Genomic DNA, 18,112 nt, shown 5'->3' with positions numbered 1-18,112 from the left:
GGCGTGGTTTTTCACATTCCCACCCGCCTCACATAGGGGCCCATCCCGAGCCATTGCTACCGGTCAGGGAGCAGTCGGGATGGTTTGGTAAAAACCTTCTCTTGAACCTCCTGGAGAAGCCCAGAAAACGCCAGAACGGGAGTCTCAGGTGCCACAAGAGCTGTTCCCACCTCCAGCGGCTCCCATGCTCCTGGGCCCCGGGAGGACAGAGCCCACCCGCTACCTTGGTCTGAGCCAGCGCGGGGCACCAGGGCGTCTTCTAGAAGAAGCTGTCACCTTAATGAGTGACCATTCCTGGCAGCCGTGGCCGCGTGCTGGGCCCAAGTCCAGCCTTGCGGAAGAGTCTGGGCCAAGGAAGCAGCCCCTCCCCACTAGCGGGCCTCCTCCCAGAACCTTCCCGCTGCAGCACGTGGGGAGGTGGCGCCTGGAAAAGGCTGACTGCCCGCCCGCCGGCCCACCTCTCTCCGCAGGATGCAGTGCACCATCACGATGACGAAGCCCTCCAGTGAGTCAAAGACGGCAAAGAGGATCTGGAAGAGGGCGGATCGGCGGTCGGTGACAGCGAGCACGGCCGACATCCAGGTCAGCGCCAGCAGCGGCAGCACCACGCAGGAGCTCCACAGCGAGGCCCTGCGGACGGGGCGGCGGGCGGGCGGCATGAGGGCTGCCCTGGGCCCTGCCACCCACGCCGTGCCCCTGGGAGGGGCCACCCAGGCCGGGACCCGGCCTCAGCCCGACTCCCTCACCAGGGCCGGGGCCGGGGCCGGGGCCGGGGCCGGGGCCGGGGCCAGGGCCAGGCTGCCCGTCCCACCTGGGGCACATCTCCCTTGGGGCCCCACTGGGCCTTCCCTGCCCTGGGCTGCATCCTCTCCTCCCCATCCCCTTAGAGACCCTCTCCCACTCAGTCCTGCTGCCGCCTCTCCTGGGGAGCAGAGTTCTGCCCCAACACCCCCAGCTCGAGGGCTCCCAGGGCGGCTGGGGACTCAGGACGGTGGTCCCAATGGGCTGGGCAACAGTGAGGGTGGGGGTGAGATCTCTGGAAGACGAAGGTTCCTGACTGTCCAGGAGGCCCCAGGGAGCGAGGCACACTGGAGGGAGGGGGGACAGCTGGGGGAAGGGGGAAGAGGTTTCTCCTCCCAGAGCCCTCAGGCCCCCAGCCAGGGGTCCAGGGCCAGAACTGCAAGATGGCCACAGGGGAGGGCGTTTGGTGAGGCCTCTGAGCTCTGGACAGAGAGAAGCGGGGTGGGGGGTGGGGGGAAACCAGAGAACTCCTCAGGGAGAAGGAAGGAAGAAACCTGTGAGGAAAGAAGACAGATGACAGACAGACAGGGCCAGGCAGGGAGGGCATGGGGCGGACAGACAGACAGGAACAGAGACGACAGGCGCTTCCTCCTCTTGGCGGGCCCTGCTCTGCCCTCCCCAGGGGAGGACCTGCCTTTGCTCCGAAGCCTTTGCCCCTTCTTCCAAGTAGTGCAGGAGCACCCCCAAGGCAGGCATGGCCCTCTGCAGTCGGCCCCTCCCTGCACCGCCTACACACATGGCCACTCTGAGCCTGTCTCCTGGTCCGCACAGCAGGCACACTACGCCAGCCAAGGGGCTGCGTGGGGACAGAAAGCGCACCCGCAGGATGCCTGAAGTACAGTGTCGGGAACCTGCCTGACCCACCCCAACCCCATCCCCGCCGCTACCACCAGTCTCAGGGCCACTGCTGCCTGAGGACCATAGCCAGGGTCAGCTCTGCCCCCCGGGCCGGCGACTGCCTGCAGGGGCTCCCGGCGTTCCTGCCACTATCACCGGGGGGGTCATCGGGACCCCCTCCTCCCTCATGGATCACCCTGGTCAAAAGGAGAGGCAGGAACAGGTGGGACAGAACCTCAGGGAGGCCACCAGGAAGGAGCTGGGGGCACCGGGGCTGGGGGGAGACAGGCTGGTATCCGGCCAGCTCAAGGACCCCCAAACCAGCGGGGCCTTGACCGGGGCGGGGGCAGAGGTCCCCCCCAGACTGTACACTCTGTTTCTCCACCCTCTCCAGCCTGGCTCAGCCACTGAAGCCGTGTCACCCCTGCAACTGGACCTGCAAGGGGCCCAGCCCCATGGGGAACTTCTGCCCTCCCGCCCCTAGGCAGGGCCCTGGGCCTCCAGGTCCGCCTCAGCTCGTCTCTGTGACCCGGGTCCCCCGTCCCAGGGCCAGCCCCGTATCTCCTCCAGGACGCAGCCTCTAACCCTGCCCCTCCCAAGGCCTGCCCCAGCTCAGGGGACAGCTCTCCAGCCCCTGCCCGGCGGCTCAGGCCAGAGCCACCGCTCACCCTGAAGCACCCACGCCTCTTCCCTGGGCACAGCACGGGCCCCAGAACTAGACCGCGGACCGCTCTCCTCGCCTCCCCTTCCAGGGCCCTGCTGCCCCCCGGCACTGAGGACAGGCGATCCAGGCGGAGGCCTCCGGGGCGGGGTACCTGCACCTGCGGGTGTTCTCCCCTCCATACCTGCTGTGCCGCACCTGGCACATGGCCTGAGAGAAGGGGGCCTTCCCGTGACGGCAGCCTGGCCTCAGTGTGCCCACCACGGCGGGTGGGGCGCTGCAGTCTGTCTCCTCCCTTCCAAAGCAGGCCTGCTCGAGCCAGAGCCCTGGACACGGCTCCTCGTGTTCTGAGCAAGAGGCGCAGACCCCCCCCCCCCGAAACTTCCCATCCCACCGTGAGTCATCTTCCCTTGGGCCTGAGGCCTGGCATTTACTGCCTGATGCTGCAGCAGGCTGGCAGATGGCCGGGGTTTGGGGACGGTAAATTATTCAAATTCTTGCAGCCAAGCCTCTGCAGTTTCTGAAACATTTCTGCAGAGAGCCTTGTGGAGGGGTCACGCAGGTCCAGGCGTGACTGCTGGGGAGGACAGGAGGCGGGTGGGGGAGAGGCCCGGCAGCTGCACCACCCGCCCCCCTTTGGAAACTCAGATGCCTCTGGGGGAGGGGCTTTGAGTGTGGATGGGGGCAGGGGGGCAGGCAGGGCCGCTGGGAGGCTGTGTCCTCCACCCCACAGGCCTGCGTGTGTAACAAAGGAGACCCAGGGCGTCTGGGCTGTGGATCCCAGCACGGAGGAGCAGCCCGCCCTCCCGGAGGTTTCTGGCTCCACCGGACAAGTCCCCACCCCGGAACCGTGTCCACCTCTGCTCACTCGCTCCCCGCGGCCAGAATGCCCTCTCCACGGGGCCCCTGAATCCCAGGAAGCAAACAGGAGGGTCCCAGGGGACCTGTGTGTCTGGGGACAAGACGACCACTCTCGGGTCATCTGAGCCAAGGTCCCTCCGGATTTGGCATCCACCCTGGACCCCAGGTCGCACTGGCCCTGCCCTGCTCACAGACCCCTGGTGGCAGCCCGGGCTCAGCGAACAAGCCAGCTGCCCCAGCACGTCCTGTTTCCAAGGTCACGCCTGCCTCTCGCGCTCCCATTCAAATTCGTGACCGACACGCACACGCACACACGCCGCACCCCTGCACACTCATGCAGAGCGCTGCGACCCCAGCGTGACCACACGCTGATGACGGCCACCAGCTGACCGTGTTCTCGCGGCCCGAGGCCTGGCCCGGCTCCCTGCCCTCCGGTCAGTCTGATACCGCGAGGCCCCGGAGGATGGACGGGGGGAGCCTGGCCGGGGAGGGGTGGGGGCAGGGCAGGAAACGAGGTGCCAGAGCATGGGGAGGGTGGGCAGGGGCTGCCTAGGCCCCCTGGGGTGGACGGCAGAGATGACAGAAATGACAGAAAAAGCTTAAAACAAACAAAATGTAACTGAGGCGAGCAGAGCCCGGCGGGCGGGCGGACGGGCGGGCGATGAGCGGCACTAACATGGCGTTACTGGCGGCTTCGGAGGTGGCGGCGGCCGCAGAGAGGGCTCCACACTCGGCACATTTGAGGGCGCGCCCGAGGGGGGCCCGGGGCAGCTGACTGCAAGTGAAATTAAAAGACTGAAACGAAAGCAAAACTGTCCTCGCAGACACGGGGTGGGGGCGGGGGGCGGGGACAGCAAAAGCAACCAGATGGCGTCCAGCCCGAGCCTCCCCCGGCGGGGACAGGGTCCCGGGGCGCTGTGGGCGGGGACGGGGTCCTCGGGCCTCTTTCCACCTGACGCACCCGGAGCCCGGCGGGGGCAGGGGTGGAGAGCGGGGCGCCAGCCCTGTGGCTGGACGCGGCTGGCCTGAGGGCAGGGCAGGGCTGGGACTGTGCGTGTCCACGTCCAGCGGGAGGGTGACACTATCCGCCCACATTCACACAAAAAAGCAGGACATCTGGGCGCAGCCACTGTCCCTTCCCTCTGGTCGGCCCACATCTGGTCTGACCAGGCACTGCCCCCGCCAAGGAGCGAGGGGTTTGCCAGACGGTCAACGGGGGCGTCTGTGAGCTACCTGGGCAGTCGCCTCCCTGCCAGCCCTGAGCGTGTGCCTGTGCGCGTGGGCACAGAGAGCACGGGGTGCCTCCTGTCTGGGTGGGAGCAGGGCTGCTGCGGCCTCACGGGCGGGTCCGCGCGAGCTTCCGCGCCGTGGCACCGCTGCACCTGGGGACGGGGCCCAACGGGGCAGGGCCGCCCGGACACACTGGGCTCTGATTCAGCACCCAGCCCGGCTCCACCAGCCGCTCCCAGGCCTCAGCCTCCATCTGCTCGGCTGTGAGTGGGCACAAGACAGCAGACCCTGCCTCTAGAGTTACTGCAGGGAGCAAATGAGACGGTGCTGCGGGGTGGGCGCGCCGCGCCTCACTGGCGCCCTGACCCCTGCGCACCCCGGGGCCTCCTCCGTGTGTGACCCACTGTTCTGGGAGCACGTGTGGGTGGCAGTGTGCGCTGGGCTGGGGGGGGGTGAGCCTGCCAATCCCCACTTCACAGACTCAGAGAAGAGGCCCAGAGAGTGTAGGACCCAGGCCCACAGACGGCCAGGACAGGCTCCCAGCCACCGCAGGCTCTCCAGGGTCACACTCCTCCCCCAAAGCAAGTTTCTAACCAGGACAGAACCCACCAGGGACCCAAGGGGAAGGATTCCAGAAGCTCTCGTTCCCGGGGAAAAGCAAGAGCAGGAAGACAGGGGGAGGGAGAGAGACAATGAGAGACAGAGACCAAGCAGGACTGGCACGGAGGGGTGGTGGAGGAGGGGGTGGGGACCCCCACGCAGACACCAGTCAGGGCAGAGGGACAGACAGAGCAGCGGGCAGAGGCGAGGTGAGGACGGCTCAGTGCTGGGGCAGGAGAGAGGGGGCCTGTCCCAGCCCACAGTTGGCCCCACCCGTGATGGCAGGGCCGCCGAGACCAGGGTGCTCCTGTCCCCTGGCAGCCGGAGGAGAAGCGCCCTTCCAAGCTTGCTCCTCCCCCAGGGCTGGGCACCACAGCCACTCAGGACCGCCCACCTGCAGTGCTGTGCGCCCTTTGGCCAGGCACTGCCCTCTCTGAGCTCAGCCTCCCAGGTGGGAGGAACATCCGGCCCGGCCCCTGCACTGTCCCCATGCTGAAGGCATCACAAGGATGGGCAGGCCACGTCCTGGTTCAGGGTCATCCAACCCCACGGTGGGGAAGGGAGAAGCCCGGGGCACCCTCCCCCTACTCTGGTGGGCCTGGGGTCTCCAAAAGTGATCAGTTCCACCGTTTCTGAGAACTTACGGAGGCCCTGCTCTGTCATGGGGCAGATGGGGAAAGTGAGGCACAGAGCAAGGCGGGGCTGGCCACGCAACCCTCCGCGCCTCCGTTTCCTACTTGCTTGGGAGGGGGGTGGGGCTCGAGGGTGGCTGGGCTCTGGGTCGTTTCGACTGCAGGTGGGGCGTGGCGCGGCGGCCCCGTCCTACCCTGCTCTCTCCTTCAGCTTCTTGTCAGTGATGCCGTCCTTGGACACGAGCTTGTTAAACACCAGGATGCCGATGACCATGTTCACCTGCGGGGCAGGGAGGGGCGGCTGTGGGGGGCCCCCGGGTCAGGAGAGGGACCATGTTCACCTGCGGGGCAGGGAGGGGCGGCTGTGGGGGGCCCCAGGTCAGGAGAGGGACCATGTTCACCTGCGGGGCAGGGAGGGGCGGCTGTGGGGGGCCCCCGGGTCAGGAGAGGGACCATGTTCACCTGCAGGGCAGGGAGGGGAGGCTGTGGGGGGCCCCCAGGTCAGGAGAGGGACCATGTTCACCTGCGGGGCAGGGAGGGGCGGCTGTGGGGGGGCCCTCACGCTGTCGTCCCTTTACCCCGCCGTCTCCTCCCACAGCCCCAGCCGCTAGGTGGGGTTCTCCGTGCCACACGGTCCCCCCCCACCCCGCCCAGGGCTGGGCACCGCGGCTCGAGCCTCCCACATGACGGGTCCCCAGGCCCATGGCCATCGCCACTGGGGTCGGCAGTTTATGAAGCTGGGATTCCATCAGGGATGGAGTCCAGAGGTCAGAGGTCGGGCTGGGGTCACGGTGAGGCTGTCCCTGCCCGGAGTGGGACTGACCAGAGCAGTCAAACAGGCGAGCGGGCTGGCCGAACCACGCTGCTGGGGCACTTGTCCCACTCAGACCACAGAAGGGACCTCAGGGGACCTCCAGTCCAGCCGCCGCCCACGCCCAGGCTCGCCCCGCGTCCCCTCCTTAGCGCCCCTCGTGCGCCTTCCACACACGAGCTCGCCCAGCTCAAGCGGGACCTGACGCCTCGGGACACCTCCTGTCTGGCTCTGCCGGGGCCACACTGCTCTCCGCACCGCGCAGCCCTTTCGGGACCTTAAGCCAGGGCTGCCACCCCACAGGCGTCTTCCCTCAATCCCCCACCGCGGGGCACCCGGCCCTGGAGGTGCTTCTGGGTGTTGAGGCTACTCTCCTACTGCCCCCCAGACTGCCGCCTAGACAGAGAAGCTGCCCCAGCGTCCCAGCCATCCAGCTCCTCCACGGCCTGCAGGCCCTGGTCTCCCCTCCCCTCTGGCCTCCTCGCCTGCGTGGAGGGGGCTCCCAGCGCACATCCTCACTCCCCTAGGGCTTCCACTCTGCACAGAGGCTGCCTGACCCCCAGCCACGTTCCTGCGTCTCAGGCGGGGACGGGGACTCCATGGGTCCCTGGACCCAGAGGTCTGGGGAGGCCGACTCCCCGCAGCCCCACAGAGCCAAGCTCGTGGCCGCACACACACCCCAGCCCTGCCTCCTGGCCGTCTGGGTGAAAGCAGCTTTCCCGGGTGGCAGCGCTGGGGCGGGAGAGGGCAGGACACCAGTGGCCGCCGCCCCGCCTGCAGCAGGCTCTGTGCCTGCCTTTCCCTGCATGTCCCCGTGTTACGGGAGGAGCCCTGGGCAGGAGTGCACGGCGGGTCAGGACCGGCCCTGCCCTCCAGATGCTTTGTGGGAAGGGACCTGGGGGGCTCCTGCCTCTGACATCCCCCCTCCTGCCCCTCCTGGGGCGCCTGCCCTTAGAAGGCCCGGCCCACTGCCTAGTGGCATTCAAATGCCCGGCCCACTGCCGCTTCCCTGCCCGCCGTCTTCTAGGAATAAAGGAGCTGGTTCCGGCTGGGGCTGGCCCACGGATTCTGCCCACTAACGCCACCCCCACCCGGCTCCCCCAACTCATACCCCCTACAGGCTCAGCCTCCCCTGGGTGCCCTGGGCTTCACTTTCCTCTGCCCTGTCCAGCCTGCGCCCAAGCCTGGCTCGGATATAGCAACAAGGAGGTGTGGCCCTGCCCGGACAGCAGGACTCTGCAGATGTGATGCCCTTTCCTGGGGGCAGGCAGCAGGGGAGGGCGAGATGGGCTCTGAGCCAGGCCTGGCAGAAGCCATCGATCTCGGGATACCCCCCAGCCTCGCCCTGCTCATCCGTAACCGGGTGACAATAACCCCGTGTGCGTGTGGCACCGTCTCTCAACCCTCGCTGAGCGGACGTGGGCACAGCAGAAAAAAACACCCACTGAGGGTCAAGCAAGGGGAGGTGCTTCCCTCCTCCGGGGGCGACGGGCTCCCCATCGAGGGAGAAGTCCCAGGCCCAGCCGCGCCCCTGCTGCCCCGGTCGTCCGCCTGTCCGCCTTCCCCGCCCTACGGTCACTCGCTCATCAAATCCGGAAGGCCTCCTGTCAGGTACACCGCCGGGGTCCAGCCCTCAGGCAGAACGTGCTCAGAGAAGCACCAGGCCGCCAGCCCAGCCGCGCCTCCGCACCCCTGCGGCAGGTCGGGGGCGATCTGTGGACACCACCCACCCCTGGTGACCAGGGCAACCCTGATGGGGCAGCAGGTAAAACCCAAGTCCGACCCAGGGGGAGGCGAGGGGCTCAGCCTGGGATGTCGGGACGGGGGTCAGTACCAGCACGACGGCCGCGGCCGGTCCCACGAAGGCATACAGCAGTCCCCCCTCCAGGGAGAGCCAGCAGCTGGGGAGGGAGATAGGCTGGTTAGCGGCCAGGCGTGAGCCCCCATCCAGTCACACCCTGGGCACCACCAGCTTCCCAGGAGGGCGGCGTGACGCTGAGAAGGGGCAGGAGGAAGCCAGGTGACCGCACGTTCTTTAGCTTCAGAACCCACGGGAGCCCCCAGGCAGCTGACAGACGAAGCTTACGGATGAAGAAGCAGGTCCAGAGCAGGGGACCACACAGCAGAGGGCCAGGCCGCCAGAGGAAGGGACCCTGACCGTCCCCCTCCCCCGACTCTCCCCCCAGGCCTGGGCTCCCCAACTTGCCTCACAGACCCTCCCCAATCTCATGTGCAGACCCTCTTTCCTGACGTGATGCCAAAATGTTGGGCTGGGTCCCCGGCCTGGACTTCCACCCACCCACTCAACCCAGGCCCTCTGCATCAGGGCCCCTGCTCACACCATGACCTGGGCCCTCCACCAGACTCGGTCACCAGCCCCAGCCTTACTTCCCCAAATCTCCTGGGCACCACCCAGGGCGTCCACAGGAGCCCTGAGCCCAGTGAAGGCTGCTCGGTTTCCTGCACGGCCACACCACGTGCCAAGTGCACAGCTCTCCACCCTTCAGAACCCCGCTGCGACACCCCGCCTCCTCCCGACGCACCCCTGAGCCCGGCAGGCTGGGTGCTCCTTCCTGTCAGCCCTGGGGACGGTGTTCGTACTTCCTTCCCAGTACTCACCCCACGGGTCCTCATTCGAGTGCAGGGGGCGCCTCAGGGCCTGGTCACGTCCTGTCCCCCTGGGGCTCTGCAGTGGGCCAGGCCTGCGCAGCCCTGCCGGCCCCTCCTCCTGGCTCTCGCTGCCCGTTCTTCCCCACATCCACAGCCATGGCCCCCTAGGCCTTGGCTCCTTTCCCCCCGTCTTGGGAAGCCACACGGCCTCCAGGATAACCCCGAGCTTCCTGGCTTGGCATTCGAGGCCCCTGGACCTGACCCAGCCGACCCTTCAGGGCCTCAGTGACTTCATCTGTGAAACGGGCACCCCCACCTGCCCCGCCTGCCCAGGGGCCATACAGCCCCCCTTATCCCCACACCGGCGCAGGGGCGCATCCCCTATCGTGCGGATGGGGAAACTGAGGCTCTGAGAGGCTAAGGCATCTGTCCAAGGCCATGGAAGGAGGAAATGAGGCTCCAACCGCCCCAAGCCCTGTTTCTCTTCACCCCGCTGCCCACTGCCGGGAGGAGCTGGCTGATGGGAGGCAGGTGCCTCCCCAGGGCCCGGCCTCCAGCTCCCGGGGCCCTCACTCTCGCCCAACCTTGACTCTCTCATCTGTGAGATGGGCGCCCAGCCAGCCCTCACCTCCTAGGGCAGGGGGAGGGTCTGGGGGAGCCGTGCGGCCTCCACCACGTCCCCACCGCCCCGACTCACTAGTTCATCGTGCTGTACCCTCTGGCCTTGGTAAATCCCACGGAAATGGCCACGACCAGCGCAGGAAGCCCTAGGGGAGGAGCACAAAGAAAGGGTCGGTCTCCCCACTGCCCAAGGCCCCGCCCGTCTCAGGAAGGGGAACAAAACGCACCTCTGAAGCCCCTGAACAGAGGGTGACACTGAGCATGTGAGAAAGGGGACAGGAGGTGGACAGGATGAGGACCCACAGAAATGGGGGGGGCGCCGGATCAGCAAGTAAGATGGGACGCCTGGCCGCGTCTGAATTTCAGATAAAAAATGGGAAGACTTTCAATCATAAGTATAGCCCCAATACTGGATGGGGCGTCCTCATACCACAGAGTTATTCCCTCACCTGACATTCAAACACAACGAGGCAACCCCTTGGAGTGGAGGCCTGGAGGGAAGCTCAGAGGAGAGACAGCTGCCAGGGCCAGGAGGAGGGCCGGGTCAGAGAGGGGGGCCCCGCCGCCCATCGGCCCCGTGGCGCTCACCCCAGCCCAGGCACAGGAAGCGCTTGCGGACCAGGCGGTTCCGGAGGCGGCCCGTCACGGCCATGTAGGACTGCCAGGCCTCGGTGAGCACCCAGCAGAAGGAGGACAGAAAGAAGAAGTGCAGGAAGGCGGCCACCAGCGTGCACACCACCTGCACGGCGGGAGAGGTGGAGAGGCGCTCGCTCACCCGACCCCGCCTGCCCCGGCGACCCCGCCTGCCCCGGCGAGGGCCCGAGTCCAGCGTCCGCGCAGTGACCAAATCAACTCCCCAGGTAGGACGCCAGCCAGCGCTCACCCGCTCCACCACCCTGCGACGGGCTGTGGTACATCGCGGTCCTGGTGGGTGCTTGCACGACTCCACCCACCAATGCCAGGGACAGACACCCCTCTCCCCGGCTTCCTCACCCACTCACACATGCACCGAACGCCGCAGGAGCCCACCCAAAAGCCCCGGTGTGAGCCCACCCGCTCAGCAGCTGGTCCCCCGGAGGCCACACGGCGACAGCCTGGTACCGATGGTGGGCCGGGGCCGGGGCTTGAGCTGGCATGTCAAAGCGCCAGTCCAGCTGGAGGCTACAGACACCGAGTCCCCACCCCTGGCCAGGTGACGGGCCCCTCCGGACTGAGCCACGCGGCCGCTGCGGCCAAAGGACAGCAAAGGGGTCCGCACGGCTGTGGCACCCTCCTCCCTAAGCTTCTGCCGTGGAGGCTCACATCACCGCCACCGGCGCCCCCCAACCTGGGACGCGGGGGTGCGCGCGGCACAGCACAGGCCGCTTACCTTATTGCGGGTCTGGGTCTGCCCGATGAGGATGAGAGCGTTGGAGGAGATGATGGACAGGCAGAAGTTGATGAGGATGACGGACCGCTCTGAGCGGATGTACCTGTGCGAGAGGGTGGGCGGCCACGATCGGCGCCCGGAAGGGTCTCAGCTTCACAAGCACCGGGGTGCTGTGGCCACTAAGGCCGGCGCCCCCTCCTCCCTGCAGGCGCCGCTGCCAGCACCAGCACCGCCACCCCACCACCTCCAGCTCCACCGCCACCACGCTCCCTCTCAGGGTCGCCGACGCCACAGGGTCCTGAACACAGCTCATGGGGAAGGAGGTGTTTGAAGACCGTGGGCCAAAACCTCAGAACCACAGCGGCCTCGGGGGAGGGGCTGGGCCAGGGGGCCAAGCACGCCTCCAGGGGATTCAGGACGGATGGTCTGGGCAGGGGCTGGTGGGGGGGCACTGGATGTTTCCGGGTCGCTGACCCTCTGGTGCCTCTGACCTTGGGCAGGATGGGGTGGTGGGGGGCAGGAAAGCAGAGGCCACCCCTGCCCCAATGGCCACATCGACCCCTCCTCGCTGGCCTCTGGCTGACATCGTGCTGCCCTTGGAGCTGACACACTGGGAATCCGGCTGGGCCCAGCGGGTGGCTGCTGGGCGGGTGACCTTGGCTTGACCCTCCCTGTCCTACTGTCCCAAACCCCTGCTCCTCCGGGCCCAAAGTGGGACACTTGGGGGAAGGGAGTCTGTGCACACGTGTCCCTTGCCCCAGGGCTGGTGACCGGCAGCAACGGGGTCGCCCCACACCCCAGGGGCCAACACTGGTCAGACAGCACCCAGGGCACAGGGGTCTGTGAAGAGGCCTTGTGGCCTGGGGGAAAGGGTGTGGGGCAGGCGGCCCAGCAGAGACCCCCATCCTGACACTTGACCCCGGGCTTGGGGAGTGACCCTGCACATCCACGTGACGGAACAGACAACAGGCAGGGAAGTCATGATCTTGGGGTCCCCGTGGTCACGGGGCAGGGTGCTCAGCTGGGGAGTGGGCTCGGGGCGCACCTGCCAGCCCCTGTGAGCGGTGGTGCGGGCCCAGCGCCATGCAGGAGCAGGCAGGCCTGGCATCCCTGGCCTGCACCTGTGCCCCCGCCATCAGCGCCACGCGGCCTCCACGGAGCAGCCACCAGGGCGGGCGGGGTGGTGGCGACGACGGAGTGACAGGTGCTGCTAACTGGGAAGCTGGGGAGGAAGGATGCTGGGTCCCCGCCCCCCACGGCTGCCCTTGATGGGAGAAGGGATGCGACTCGACCCCAGTCAGCCCCTTCCTGGGAAGTGCCTGCACCGCCCGCTCCCCTCCCCCTCCGCTCCCCTCCCCCTCCGCTCCCCTCCCCCCTCCCCCCTCCCCTGGCCCGCCGGAAGCAGCACCTCCACACGGACACGTAGATGATGATGAGCATGAGCAGGGTCAGGGACGACACGCCGCAGCCCACGATGAGCGCCACCGACGGCACGATCGCCTTCTCCATGTTCTGGTGGGTTCCGGAGCCGGGGACAGAGAACAGGGTGAGGGGGCCCAGGCAGACATGCAGACTGAGGGTCCTGCAGGCCGTGGGGGACGCCGGGGGAGCCTTCCCCCTCCACCCCTGCATCCTCCGCAGGCGCCCCTGCCCAGCAGCCCTCGGCTGCCCTCCTGCAGCGCTCTGAGCCCCCCCCAACGCCAGCACCTTCTGGCCTGGGCTGTCCCCGGCGAGGGGTCTCATCCCCTGCTGAGGGCAGCGTCTTTGTCTGTGCCCCGCCCCGGCCCCACTGGTAGAATGAGTCGTGTGCCCAGCCTGGCAGTACGCCCCCCACCAATCCCAGGGAAGGACTCCCCGACCCTGAGTCACAGGTGAGATCACGGAGGCAGCAGGCCCAGCGCCCCGCCACGGACAGCTCTCCCCGGCTCCGTGGCTCTGCAGTTCCGGCCGCGGGCAGAAGCCACCTCTCTCTGAAAGGGGCCCAGAGCTCCAGCTGCATCTAACGGGGCACTCAGCGCCCACCCCTCCAGACCTAGCCCCTCCCTGACAGCCGCTCCACCCACAGCCTGCACCAGGCGCTCATCCACCTCCTCCCTCCAGTGGGCCCCTTCCGTCTGGGCTGGGCCTCTGCCCTCCATGCCCCCAGGCCAGCCCCCGGGCTCTTCCCCAAGCAGGAGCCAGTCTCAGAGTCTCCCATGCCACCCCACCACGGCCCAGGTTGTGTCCGAAGGCCCCAAAGGCCCCCTTCAGCTCGTGAGACCACGCCCCGCACTGGGCTGCCCCCTCGTTCCCACTCCGCGCCTGGCTCAGCCATGCCCTCTGCCAGGAAGCCCTGCCCAGCCGTTGCGTGGCAGTGCCTCGGGCCGTTCTGGTCTTGTCCCCTCTCAGAGGGGCCAACGGACCCCACTGCTCCCCACCACGTGGCCCAGCGCAGCCCTAAGCACCGGCTGGTCCTTGCTTACGCATCCCTGTGTGCCCCGCGACGTGACCGCGTGAACCACGGCCACACCACAGCCCAGTGCCCGGCACACACGGCAGGCGGACCGCGTGTGCTTGCCGAGGAATGACCCAGGTCCCTCTGTGTCCAAAACTCAAAGACAAATGGAGGGACTGGAGAGAGCGAGTGCCCACCGCTTCCAGGGCTGGAGATGACGGGAAAGCTCGGCCAGGGGACAAGGGGCTGCTCGTGGGCTTCCCCGCCCCAGAGCTGACACCTTCCTGCTCGTCCCAAGTCTAACTTGGCCGACACCCTTCAGACCCCCTGCTGACCCCAGCACGTGGCAGAGCGAGACTCCCACCCACTTCCTAAAGCCACGGTGGCCCTTTCCGCCCTCAGATGCGACCTTCCACCTTCCTTGGGAGCCTAAGGTCCCGGGGCTCCTGCACAGGGCACCCCAGGGCCCACCCCACTTGACACAGCTGCCTCCCCCCCCCACCACGGTGACCGTGCTGTGCTCTCCATCCGAGGCCTGGACTGCCCTTCCCCACACCGGAGGTACCACCTCCCGCCCCCAGGTCCCTCTGCTGTCCCTCTGTCCCAGCCGTGTTCCATGGCTGGGGGTGCCTGTCTGTCCCTGCAGCCCCGCCTCCTCATGTCTGTGAGCCCCCCGTGGGCAGGCCTGGCGTGGACGCTCGGTCAGTGTGACTGGCTGGATGAATGGAGACCAGGAAGGCAGAGGCTCCGGGAGAATCGAGAAAGTCGTTCAAGGTCACCCAGGCATCCGCGATCCCCGGGGGCCTGGCCCGGGTGAGGCGCCAGCACAAACTTCTGCGTTTCCATACAGGCGGTTGGAGGGCTCCGGGTTGCGGCCAGAACCCCTGAACTCACCCGGTAACCTCAGAGGCCCGGCCAGCCACGCAAGTCATGGGTGGCCGAGTAAGTGGCTCAGGCCTGCTTCGTGGCTGGCTCCGGCCCCGACCTCGGTGGCCATCTGCCTCCATCTGCCCTCACTAGGCCTGGCAGCCGCACGCCCGCCAGCTCGCCCACCTGCCCTCCCGTGCCCTCCTCCTCCTCTCCGCCTGGCTCATCCGTCACTCCTGACAGCCCTAGCCCTGCAGGTTCTCAACAATGTGGACAGGGGTGTCAGGGATCTCAAGGTCTTGTTGGGAGGGCTGGACCGGAGACCTTAAGGGTGAGAGACTGGTCCCAATCCACACAGAGATCAGGCAGAAGCAGGCCGGCCTCCTGCTGGAGACTGGCTCCCCAGCCAGGCTCCGAGCCACCCCAGGGCCTTTGCACATGCTGGTCCCGCCACCCAGCGCTCTTCCCCTGATCTTCACACGGCTGGCTCTTCTCTCGCCTTGGCTGTCACCTCCGCACACAGGCTCTCGCTGGACATCCAATCTGAGCCAGCCCCTCATCTCTCTGCCCGCCCCCTTGTCTTGAGTCTCTTCAGGGCACCAGCCCCTCCCCCCCCACCTTTACTTGTTTGTCATTTACGTGGTTGTTGTCAGTTTCCACCACGTGAATTCCCTACCTGCAATCTTCTCTCAACTCTTACATGTCTCATGTGCCCTAAACACTGATTTCCTTCCTATGGTGCTGTCTTTATCCCGTCTGCGCTCCAACACCACACGTGGCTCACAGCTACCCACGCGAACGAGCCCTACTCCAACACTGCCTGACCCCTGACGCCGGGCACACGCTGAGCCTTGATTCCGGTCAGATCAGTAGCCCAGTTTCGGGCACGTCACAGAAGCGATGCCTCCAACAACTACGCCTTACAGACTGTTTACTACACGCCAGGCTGTGTGGCTGCTGTAAATACCTCACCAGGTTCGGTCCCCACCAGGCTGAGGCAGGTGGCCTCGCCCCCTCAGATGTGACTCAGAGCAGTTACTCAACCCTCCGTGGTCACAGGCCTGCAGCGGCACAGCCGGGACCTGACACTCCGGCTGCACGCAGGCGGGGGATGCCTGCGTCTCATCCTCCTCCACTCCATGCCCACGGATCTAACCCTTCCCTGGCTCCTGGGCTGTGACCACAGCACCCCTTCTCTTCCGTCCTCTCTGGGGGCCTTGCTCTGGACTCTGGTCCCGAGACCACTCCATACCCCGAGATGCCAGCGGCCTCTGCCTGCTCAGACCGAATGCCCACGCCCCACGCACACACCCGACTCCGCGGGTGGAGACGGGCAGCATCCGCCCCCACCCACAGCCCAGCTCTCCGCTGCCACCACCCCACCTGCTGGTGGGTTATTCTGCCCTCATGCCTGCTGGGATCCCTCCAGGACCCAAGCCCACCACCTCCCAGCCACCCAGCTCCCCGGACCTCGGGCTGAAGCTCTAGCTCGCCGGGCCCCCGCCCTGCCTGCCCGCCGAGCTCCACCCGATCTTCCGCTTGCTTCTTGCCTTTCTCCCCGTCCCTGGGGCGACCATCCCTCCTCCCCGCCAAGCCTGCTGGGAACTCCTGCTCACCCCTCAGGGCCCTACTCCGCACCTCCTCCTCGTGCCCGTCTCCCAAGCTACTCCTGGAAGGAAGGAGGCTGGCGCTGAGCCCCCAGAGCACCTCCTCCCTCCAGCCTGGGCTTGTCTCCCCGTCAGACCCCGTGCCCCTCGAGGGCCCAGCCGCAGGCACTCAGAGGGGTCGGCACAGCGTGATGGGCTGCAGGCCAGCAGTCTCCCTCTCCCTCTCGGCCCTTGCCCGCTCAGCATCTCTGGGGCCAGAGCTGGCTGGGAGAAGAGAGGAAGGTGGCGATGGCTCTGAGAGCAGGTGAGCACAGGCGAGCAACCCAGCACAGGCCAAGCCCCCCCCCCCGCCCCGCGCCCTCCCAGCATGCTCCTCTGAGCCACGCCCAGGCCTTCAGGGGGTCACAGGGTCAGCCAGAGCCCACTACGGTGCCATCGGACAGAGGAGGAAACCGAGGCTCCCAGCGGCCAGGCAGCCTGCCCTTGGTCCCAGGGCCAGTGGGTGGCTCTGTGGCCACTGACGGCTCCCGAACCCTCAGACTCAGCTGCCTCTTCTGGGATGTGGGGATGGGGTGCCCCGACCTGCCAGCCTGCGTCTCACCCTCCCGTGCAGATCAGGCTGACACCAGATGCCCCTCTGACTGCAGCTACTGAGCGCCCTGCCAAGCAAAGCCTTGAACCCTTCAGAGACCAAAGCTCTGCCGGCCCATCCTGGCACAGGGCTCCCGTCCGCGCACCCTCAGAGGCACCGCTACAGGTCAGCCCTTCCGAGAAAGGCCCCCTGGGCATCCCACTCCTCCACCCCCGAGTTCCACCAGCGTCAGCTGCTCACCCCTCACCCAACACGCTCTCCATGCCAGGTGGCCCTGGGCTCAGCTCCCGAGCGGGATGCCACCTCTCGAGGATGCAGTGGCCCTGCCACGCTCCAGGCCCCGTCCAGGAGGGTCCCTGTCAACCGGCGAAGCCCTCGCAGCCACCCGGAGCAGCATGGGGCCATTTCCGTTTTACAGGTGAAGAAACCGAGGCTCAGAGAGACTGAAGGCCAGTCTAGGGTCACCGTGTGTAAGGGACAAGCCTGCATTTCAAGATTCGACTGGCACTGACCTCCTACAGGCCAGACCCTGGGTTGGGAGAGGGGATCTGGGCATGTGTCCCGCTCTGGAGCCCCCCCTGCCCCCCAAGGAAGGGCAGCCCCCAAGGCGGGCCCTGCCCTGCTTGCTCCGGCCTCGCAGGGGACCCAGGAAGTCCCAGCCCCACTGGTTGCTCCCCTGTGCAGAAAGCCATCTCCTCTGGGGAGCCCCCAGCATGGCCCCGGCTGCTGCCTTCAGGGGCGGGTCCCCAGAATCAGTAACACCGACAGTCCTGTCACAGGGACAGCCTGAGGGGGAGGGCACACTGGGATCTGGGCCAAGAACACAGACCCCTCCAGCAGAGTCACCCCAAGACTCTGAGCAAGCCCCCCACCCCAAGCCTCGATTTCCCTGCCTGTCGATAGAAGGGTTAGTGGCAATGACCTCTAAGGTCCTGTCCAGCTCTGACCCTCCAGGGGATCCTGGCTGACAATATCGCTCTCTCCCCCCACGTCTCAGAGGACAAAGGAGGGGGGCAAACTGTTCTCAGAGAGGCCTGGGACCATCTTCCACATGGAAACTGGGGTTCCATGAGCAGAGAGCTGCGCTACCCCCATCTGACGAGGGCGAGCCACCCCAAACACCCCCAGATCGGTGTCCCACTCCCAGTCCGCCCTCCATATCTGCCGCCTGAGGACACTTCCACACCAGGCCGGGGCCAGGGGCCTCAATGAGCAAAGACCCCTACCCTTTCCCTCCTCGGGGGGCCTAGTGACCCGGCTGGGGGATCCGGCTTTCCTAGATCCAGCGAGTGCGGCTTGGCCCTGGGCAGGAGTGCCCACCAGCCCCAGTTGGCCGGCCCCGGCCAGCAAGCTGGCCCCAGATGCTGTCGCCATAGAAACTGGCAGCCCCCACAAGAATCACGAGAACAAAAAGGAGGCCCCTGAGATGATGGGGCCTTCCTGGGGAGGGCTGCCAACCTGGGCCAAGCCCAGCACCCTCTCCACCCCCGGGACCCGTACTTGGGGACGCAGCTGCCTCCAGAGCCCACGGTCCACTTGGGGTGGGTGGGGAAGGACTCCAAGGAAGGTGGCAGCTCCT

General features: G+C 67.0%; 1 protein-coding gene across 8 annotated transcripts in view; it reads right to left on the bottom strand.

Moving 5' to 3' along the window:
• ADGRB1 (adhesion G protein-coupled receptor B1) overlaps nt 1-18,112 on the bottom strand; it is an 82,524-nt gene that overhangs the window by 10,165 nt on the left and 54,247 nt on the right. For 5 of the 8 annotated variants that reach the window (XM_049700681.1, XM_049700683.1, XM_049700688.1 and 2 more), the window contains 8 exons: nt 12,442-12,545; nt 11,034-11,136; nt 10,253-10,403; nt 9,741-9,810; nt 8,268-8,334; nt 5,817-5,902; nt 3,837-3,935; nt 459-630 (listed from right to left, as the gene is read on the bottom strand). In XM_049700681.1, coding sequence (XP_049556638.1) covers nt 459-630; nt 3,837-3,935; nt 5,817-5,902; nt 8,268-8,334; nt 9,741-9,810; nt 10,253-10,403; nt 11,034-11,136; nt 12,442-12,545 — 852 coding nt within the window. The remainder of the gene's footprint in view (nt 1-458; nt 631-3,836; nt 3,936-5,816; nt 5,903-8,267; nt 8,335-9,740; nt 9,811-10,252; nt 10,404-11,033; nt 11,137-12,441; nt 12,546-18,112) is intronic. The other 3 variants (XM_049700687.1, XM_049700685.1, XM_049700686.1) reach the window with 1 other exon arrangement.

The sequence above is a fragment of the Orcinus orca genome, chromosome 17 (genome assembly GCF_937001465.1).
Source record: "Orcinus orca chromosome 17, mOrcOrc1.1, whole genome shotgun sequence".
Taxonomy (NCBI): Eukaryota; Metazoa; Chordata; class Mammalia; order Artiodactyla; family Delphinidae; genus Orcinus; species Orcinus orca.
Note: the sequence above shows the minus strand (reverse complement) of the source record. Positions and strands in the feature narration are given on the sequence as shown.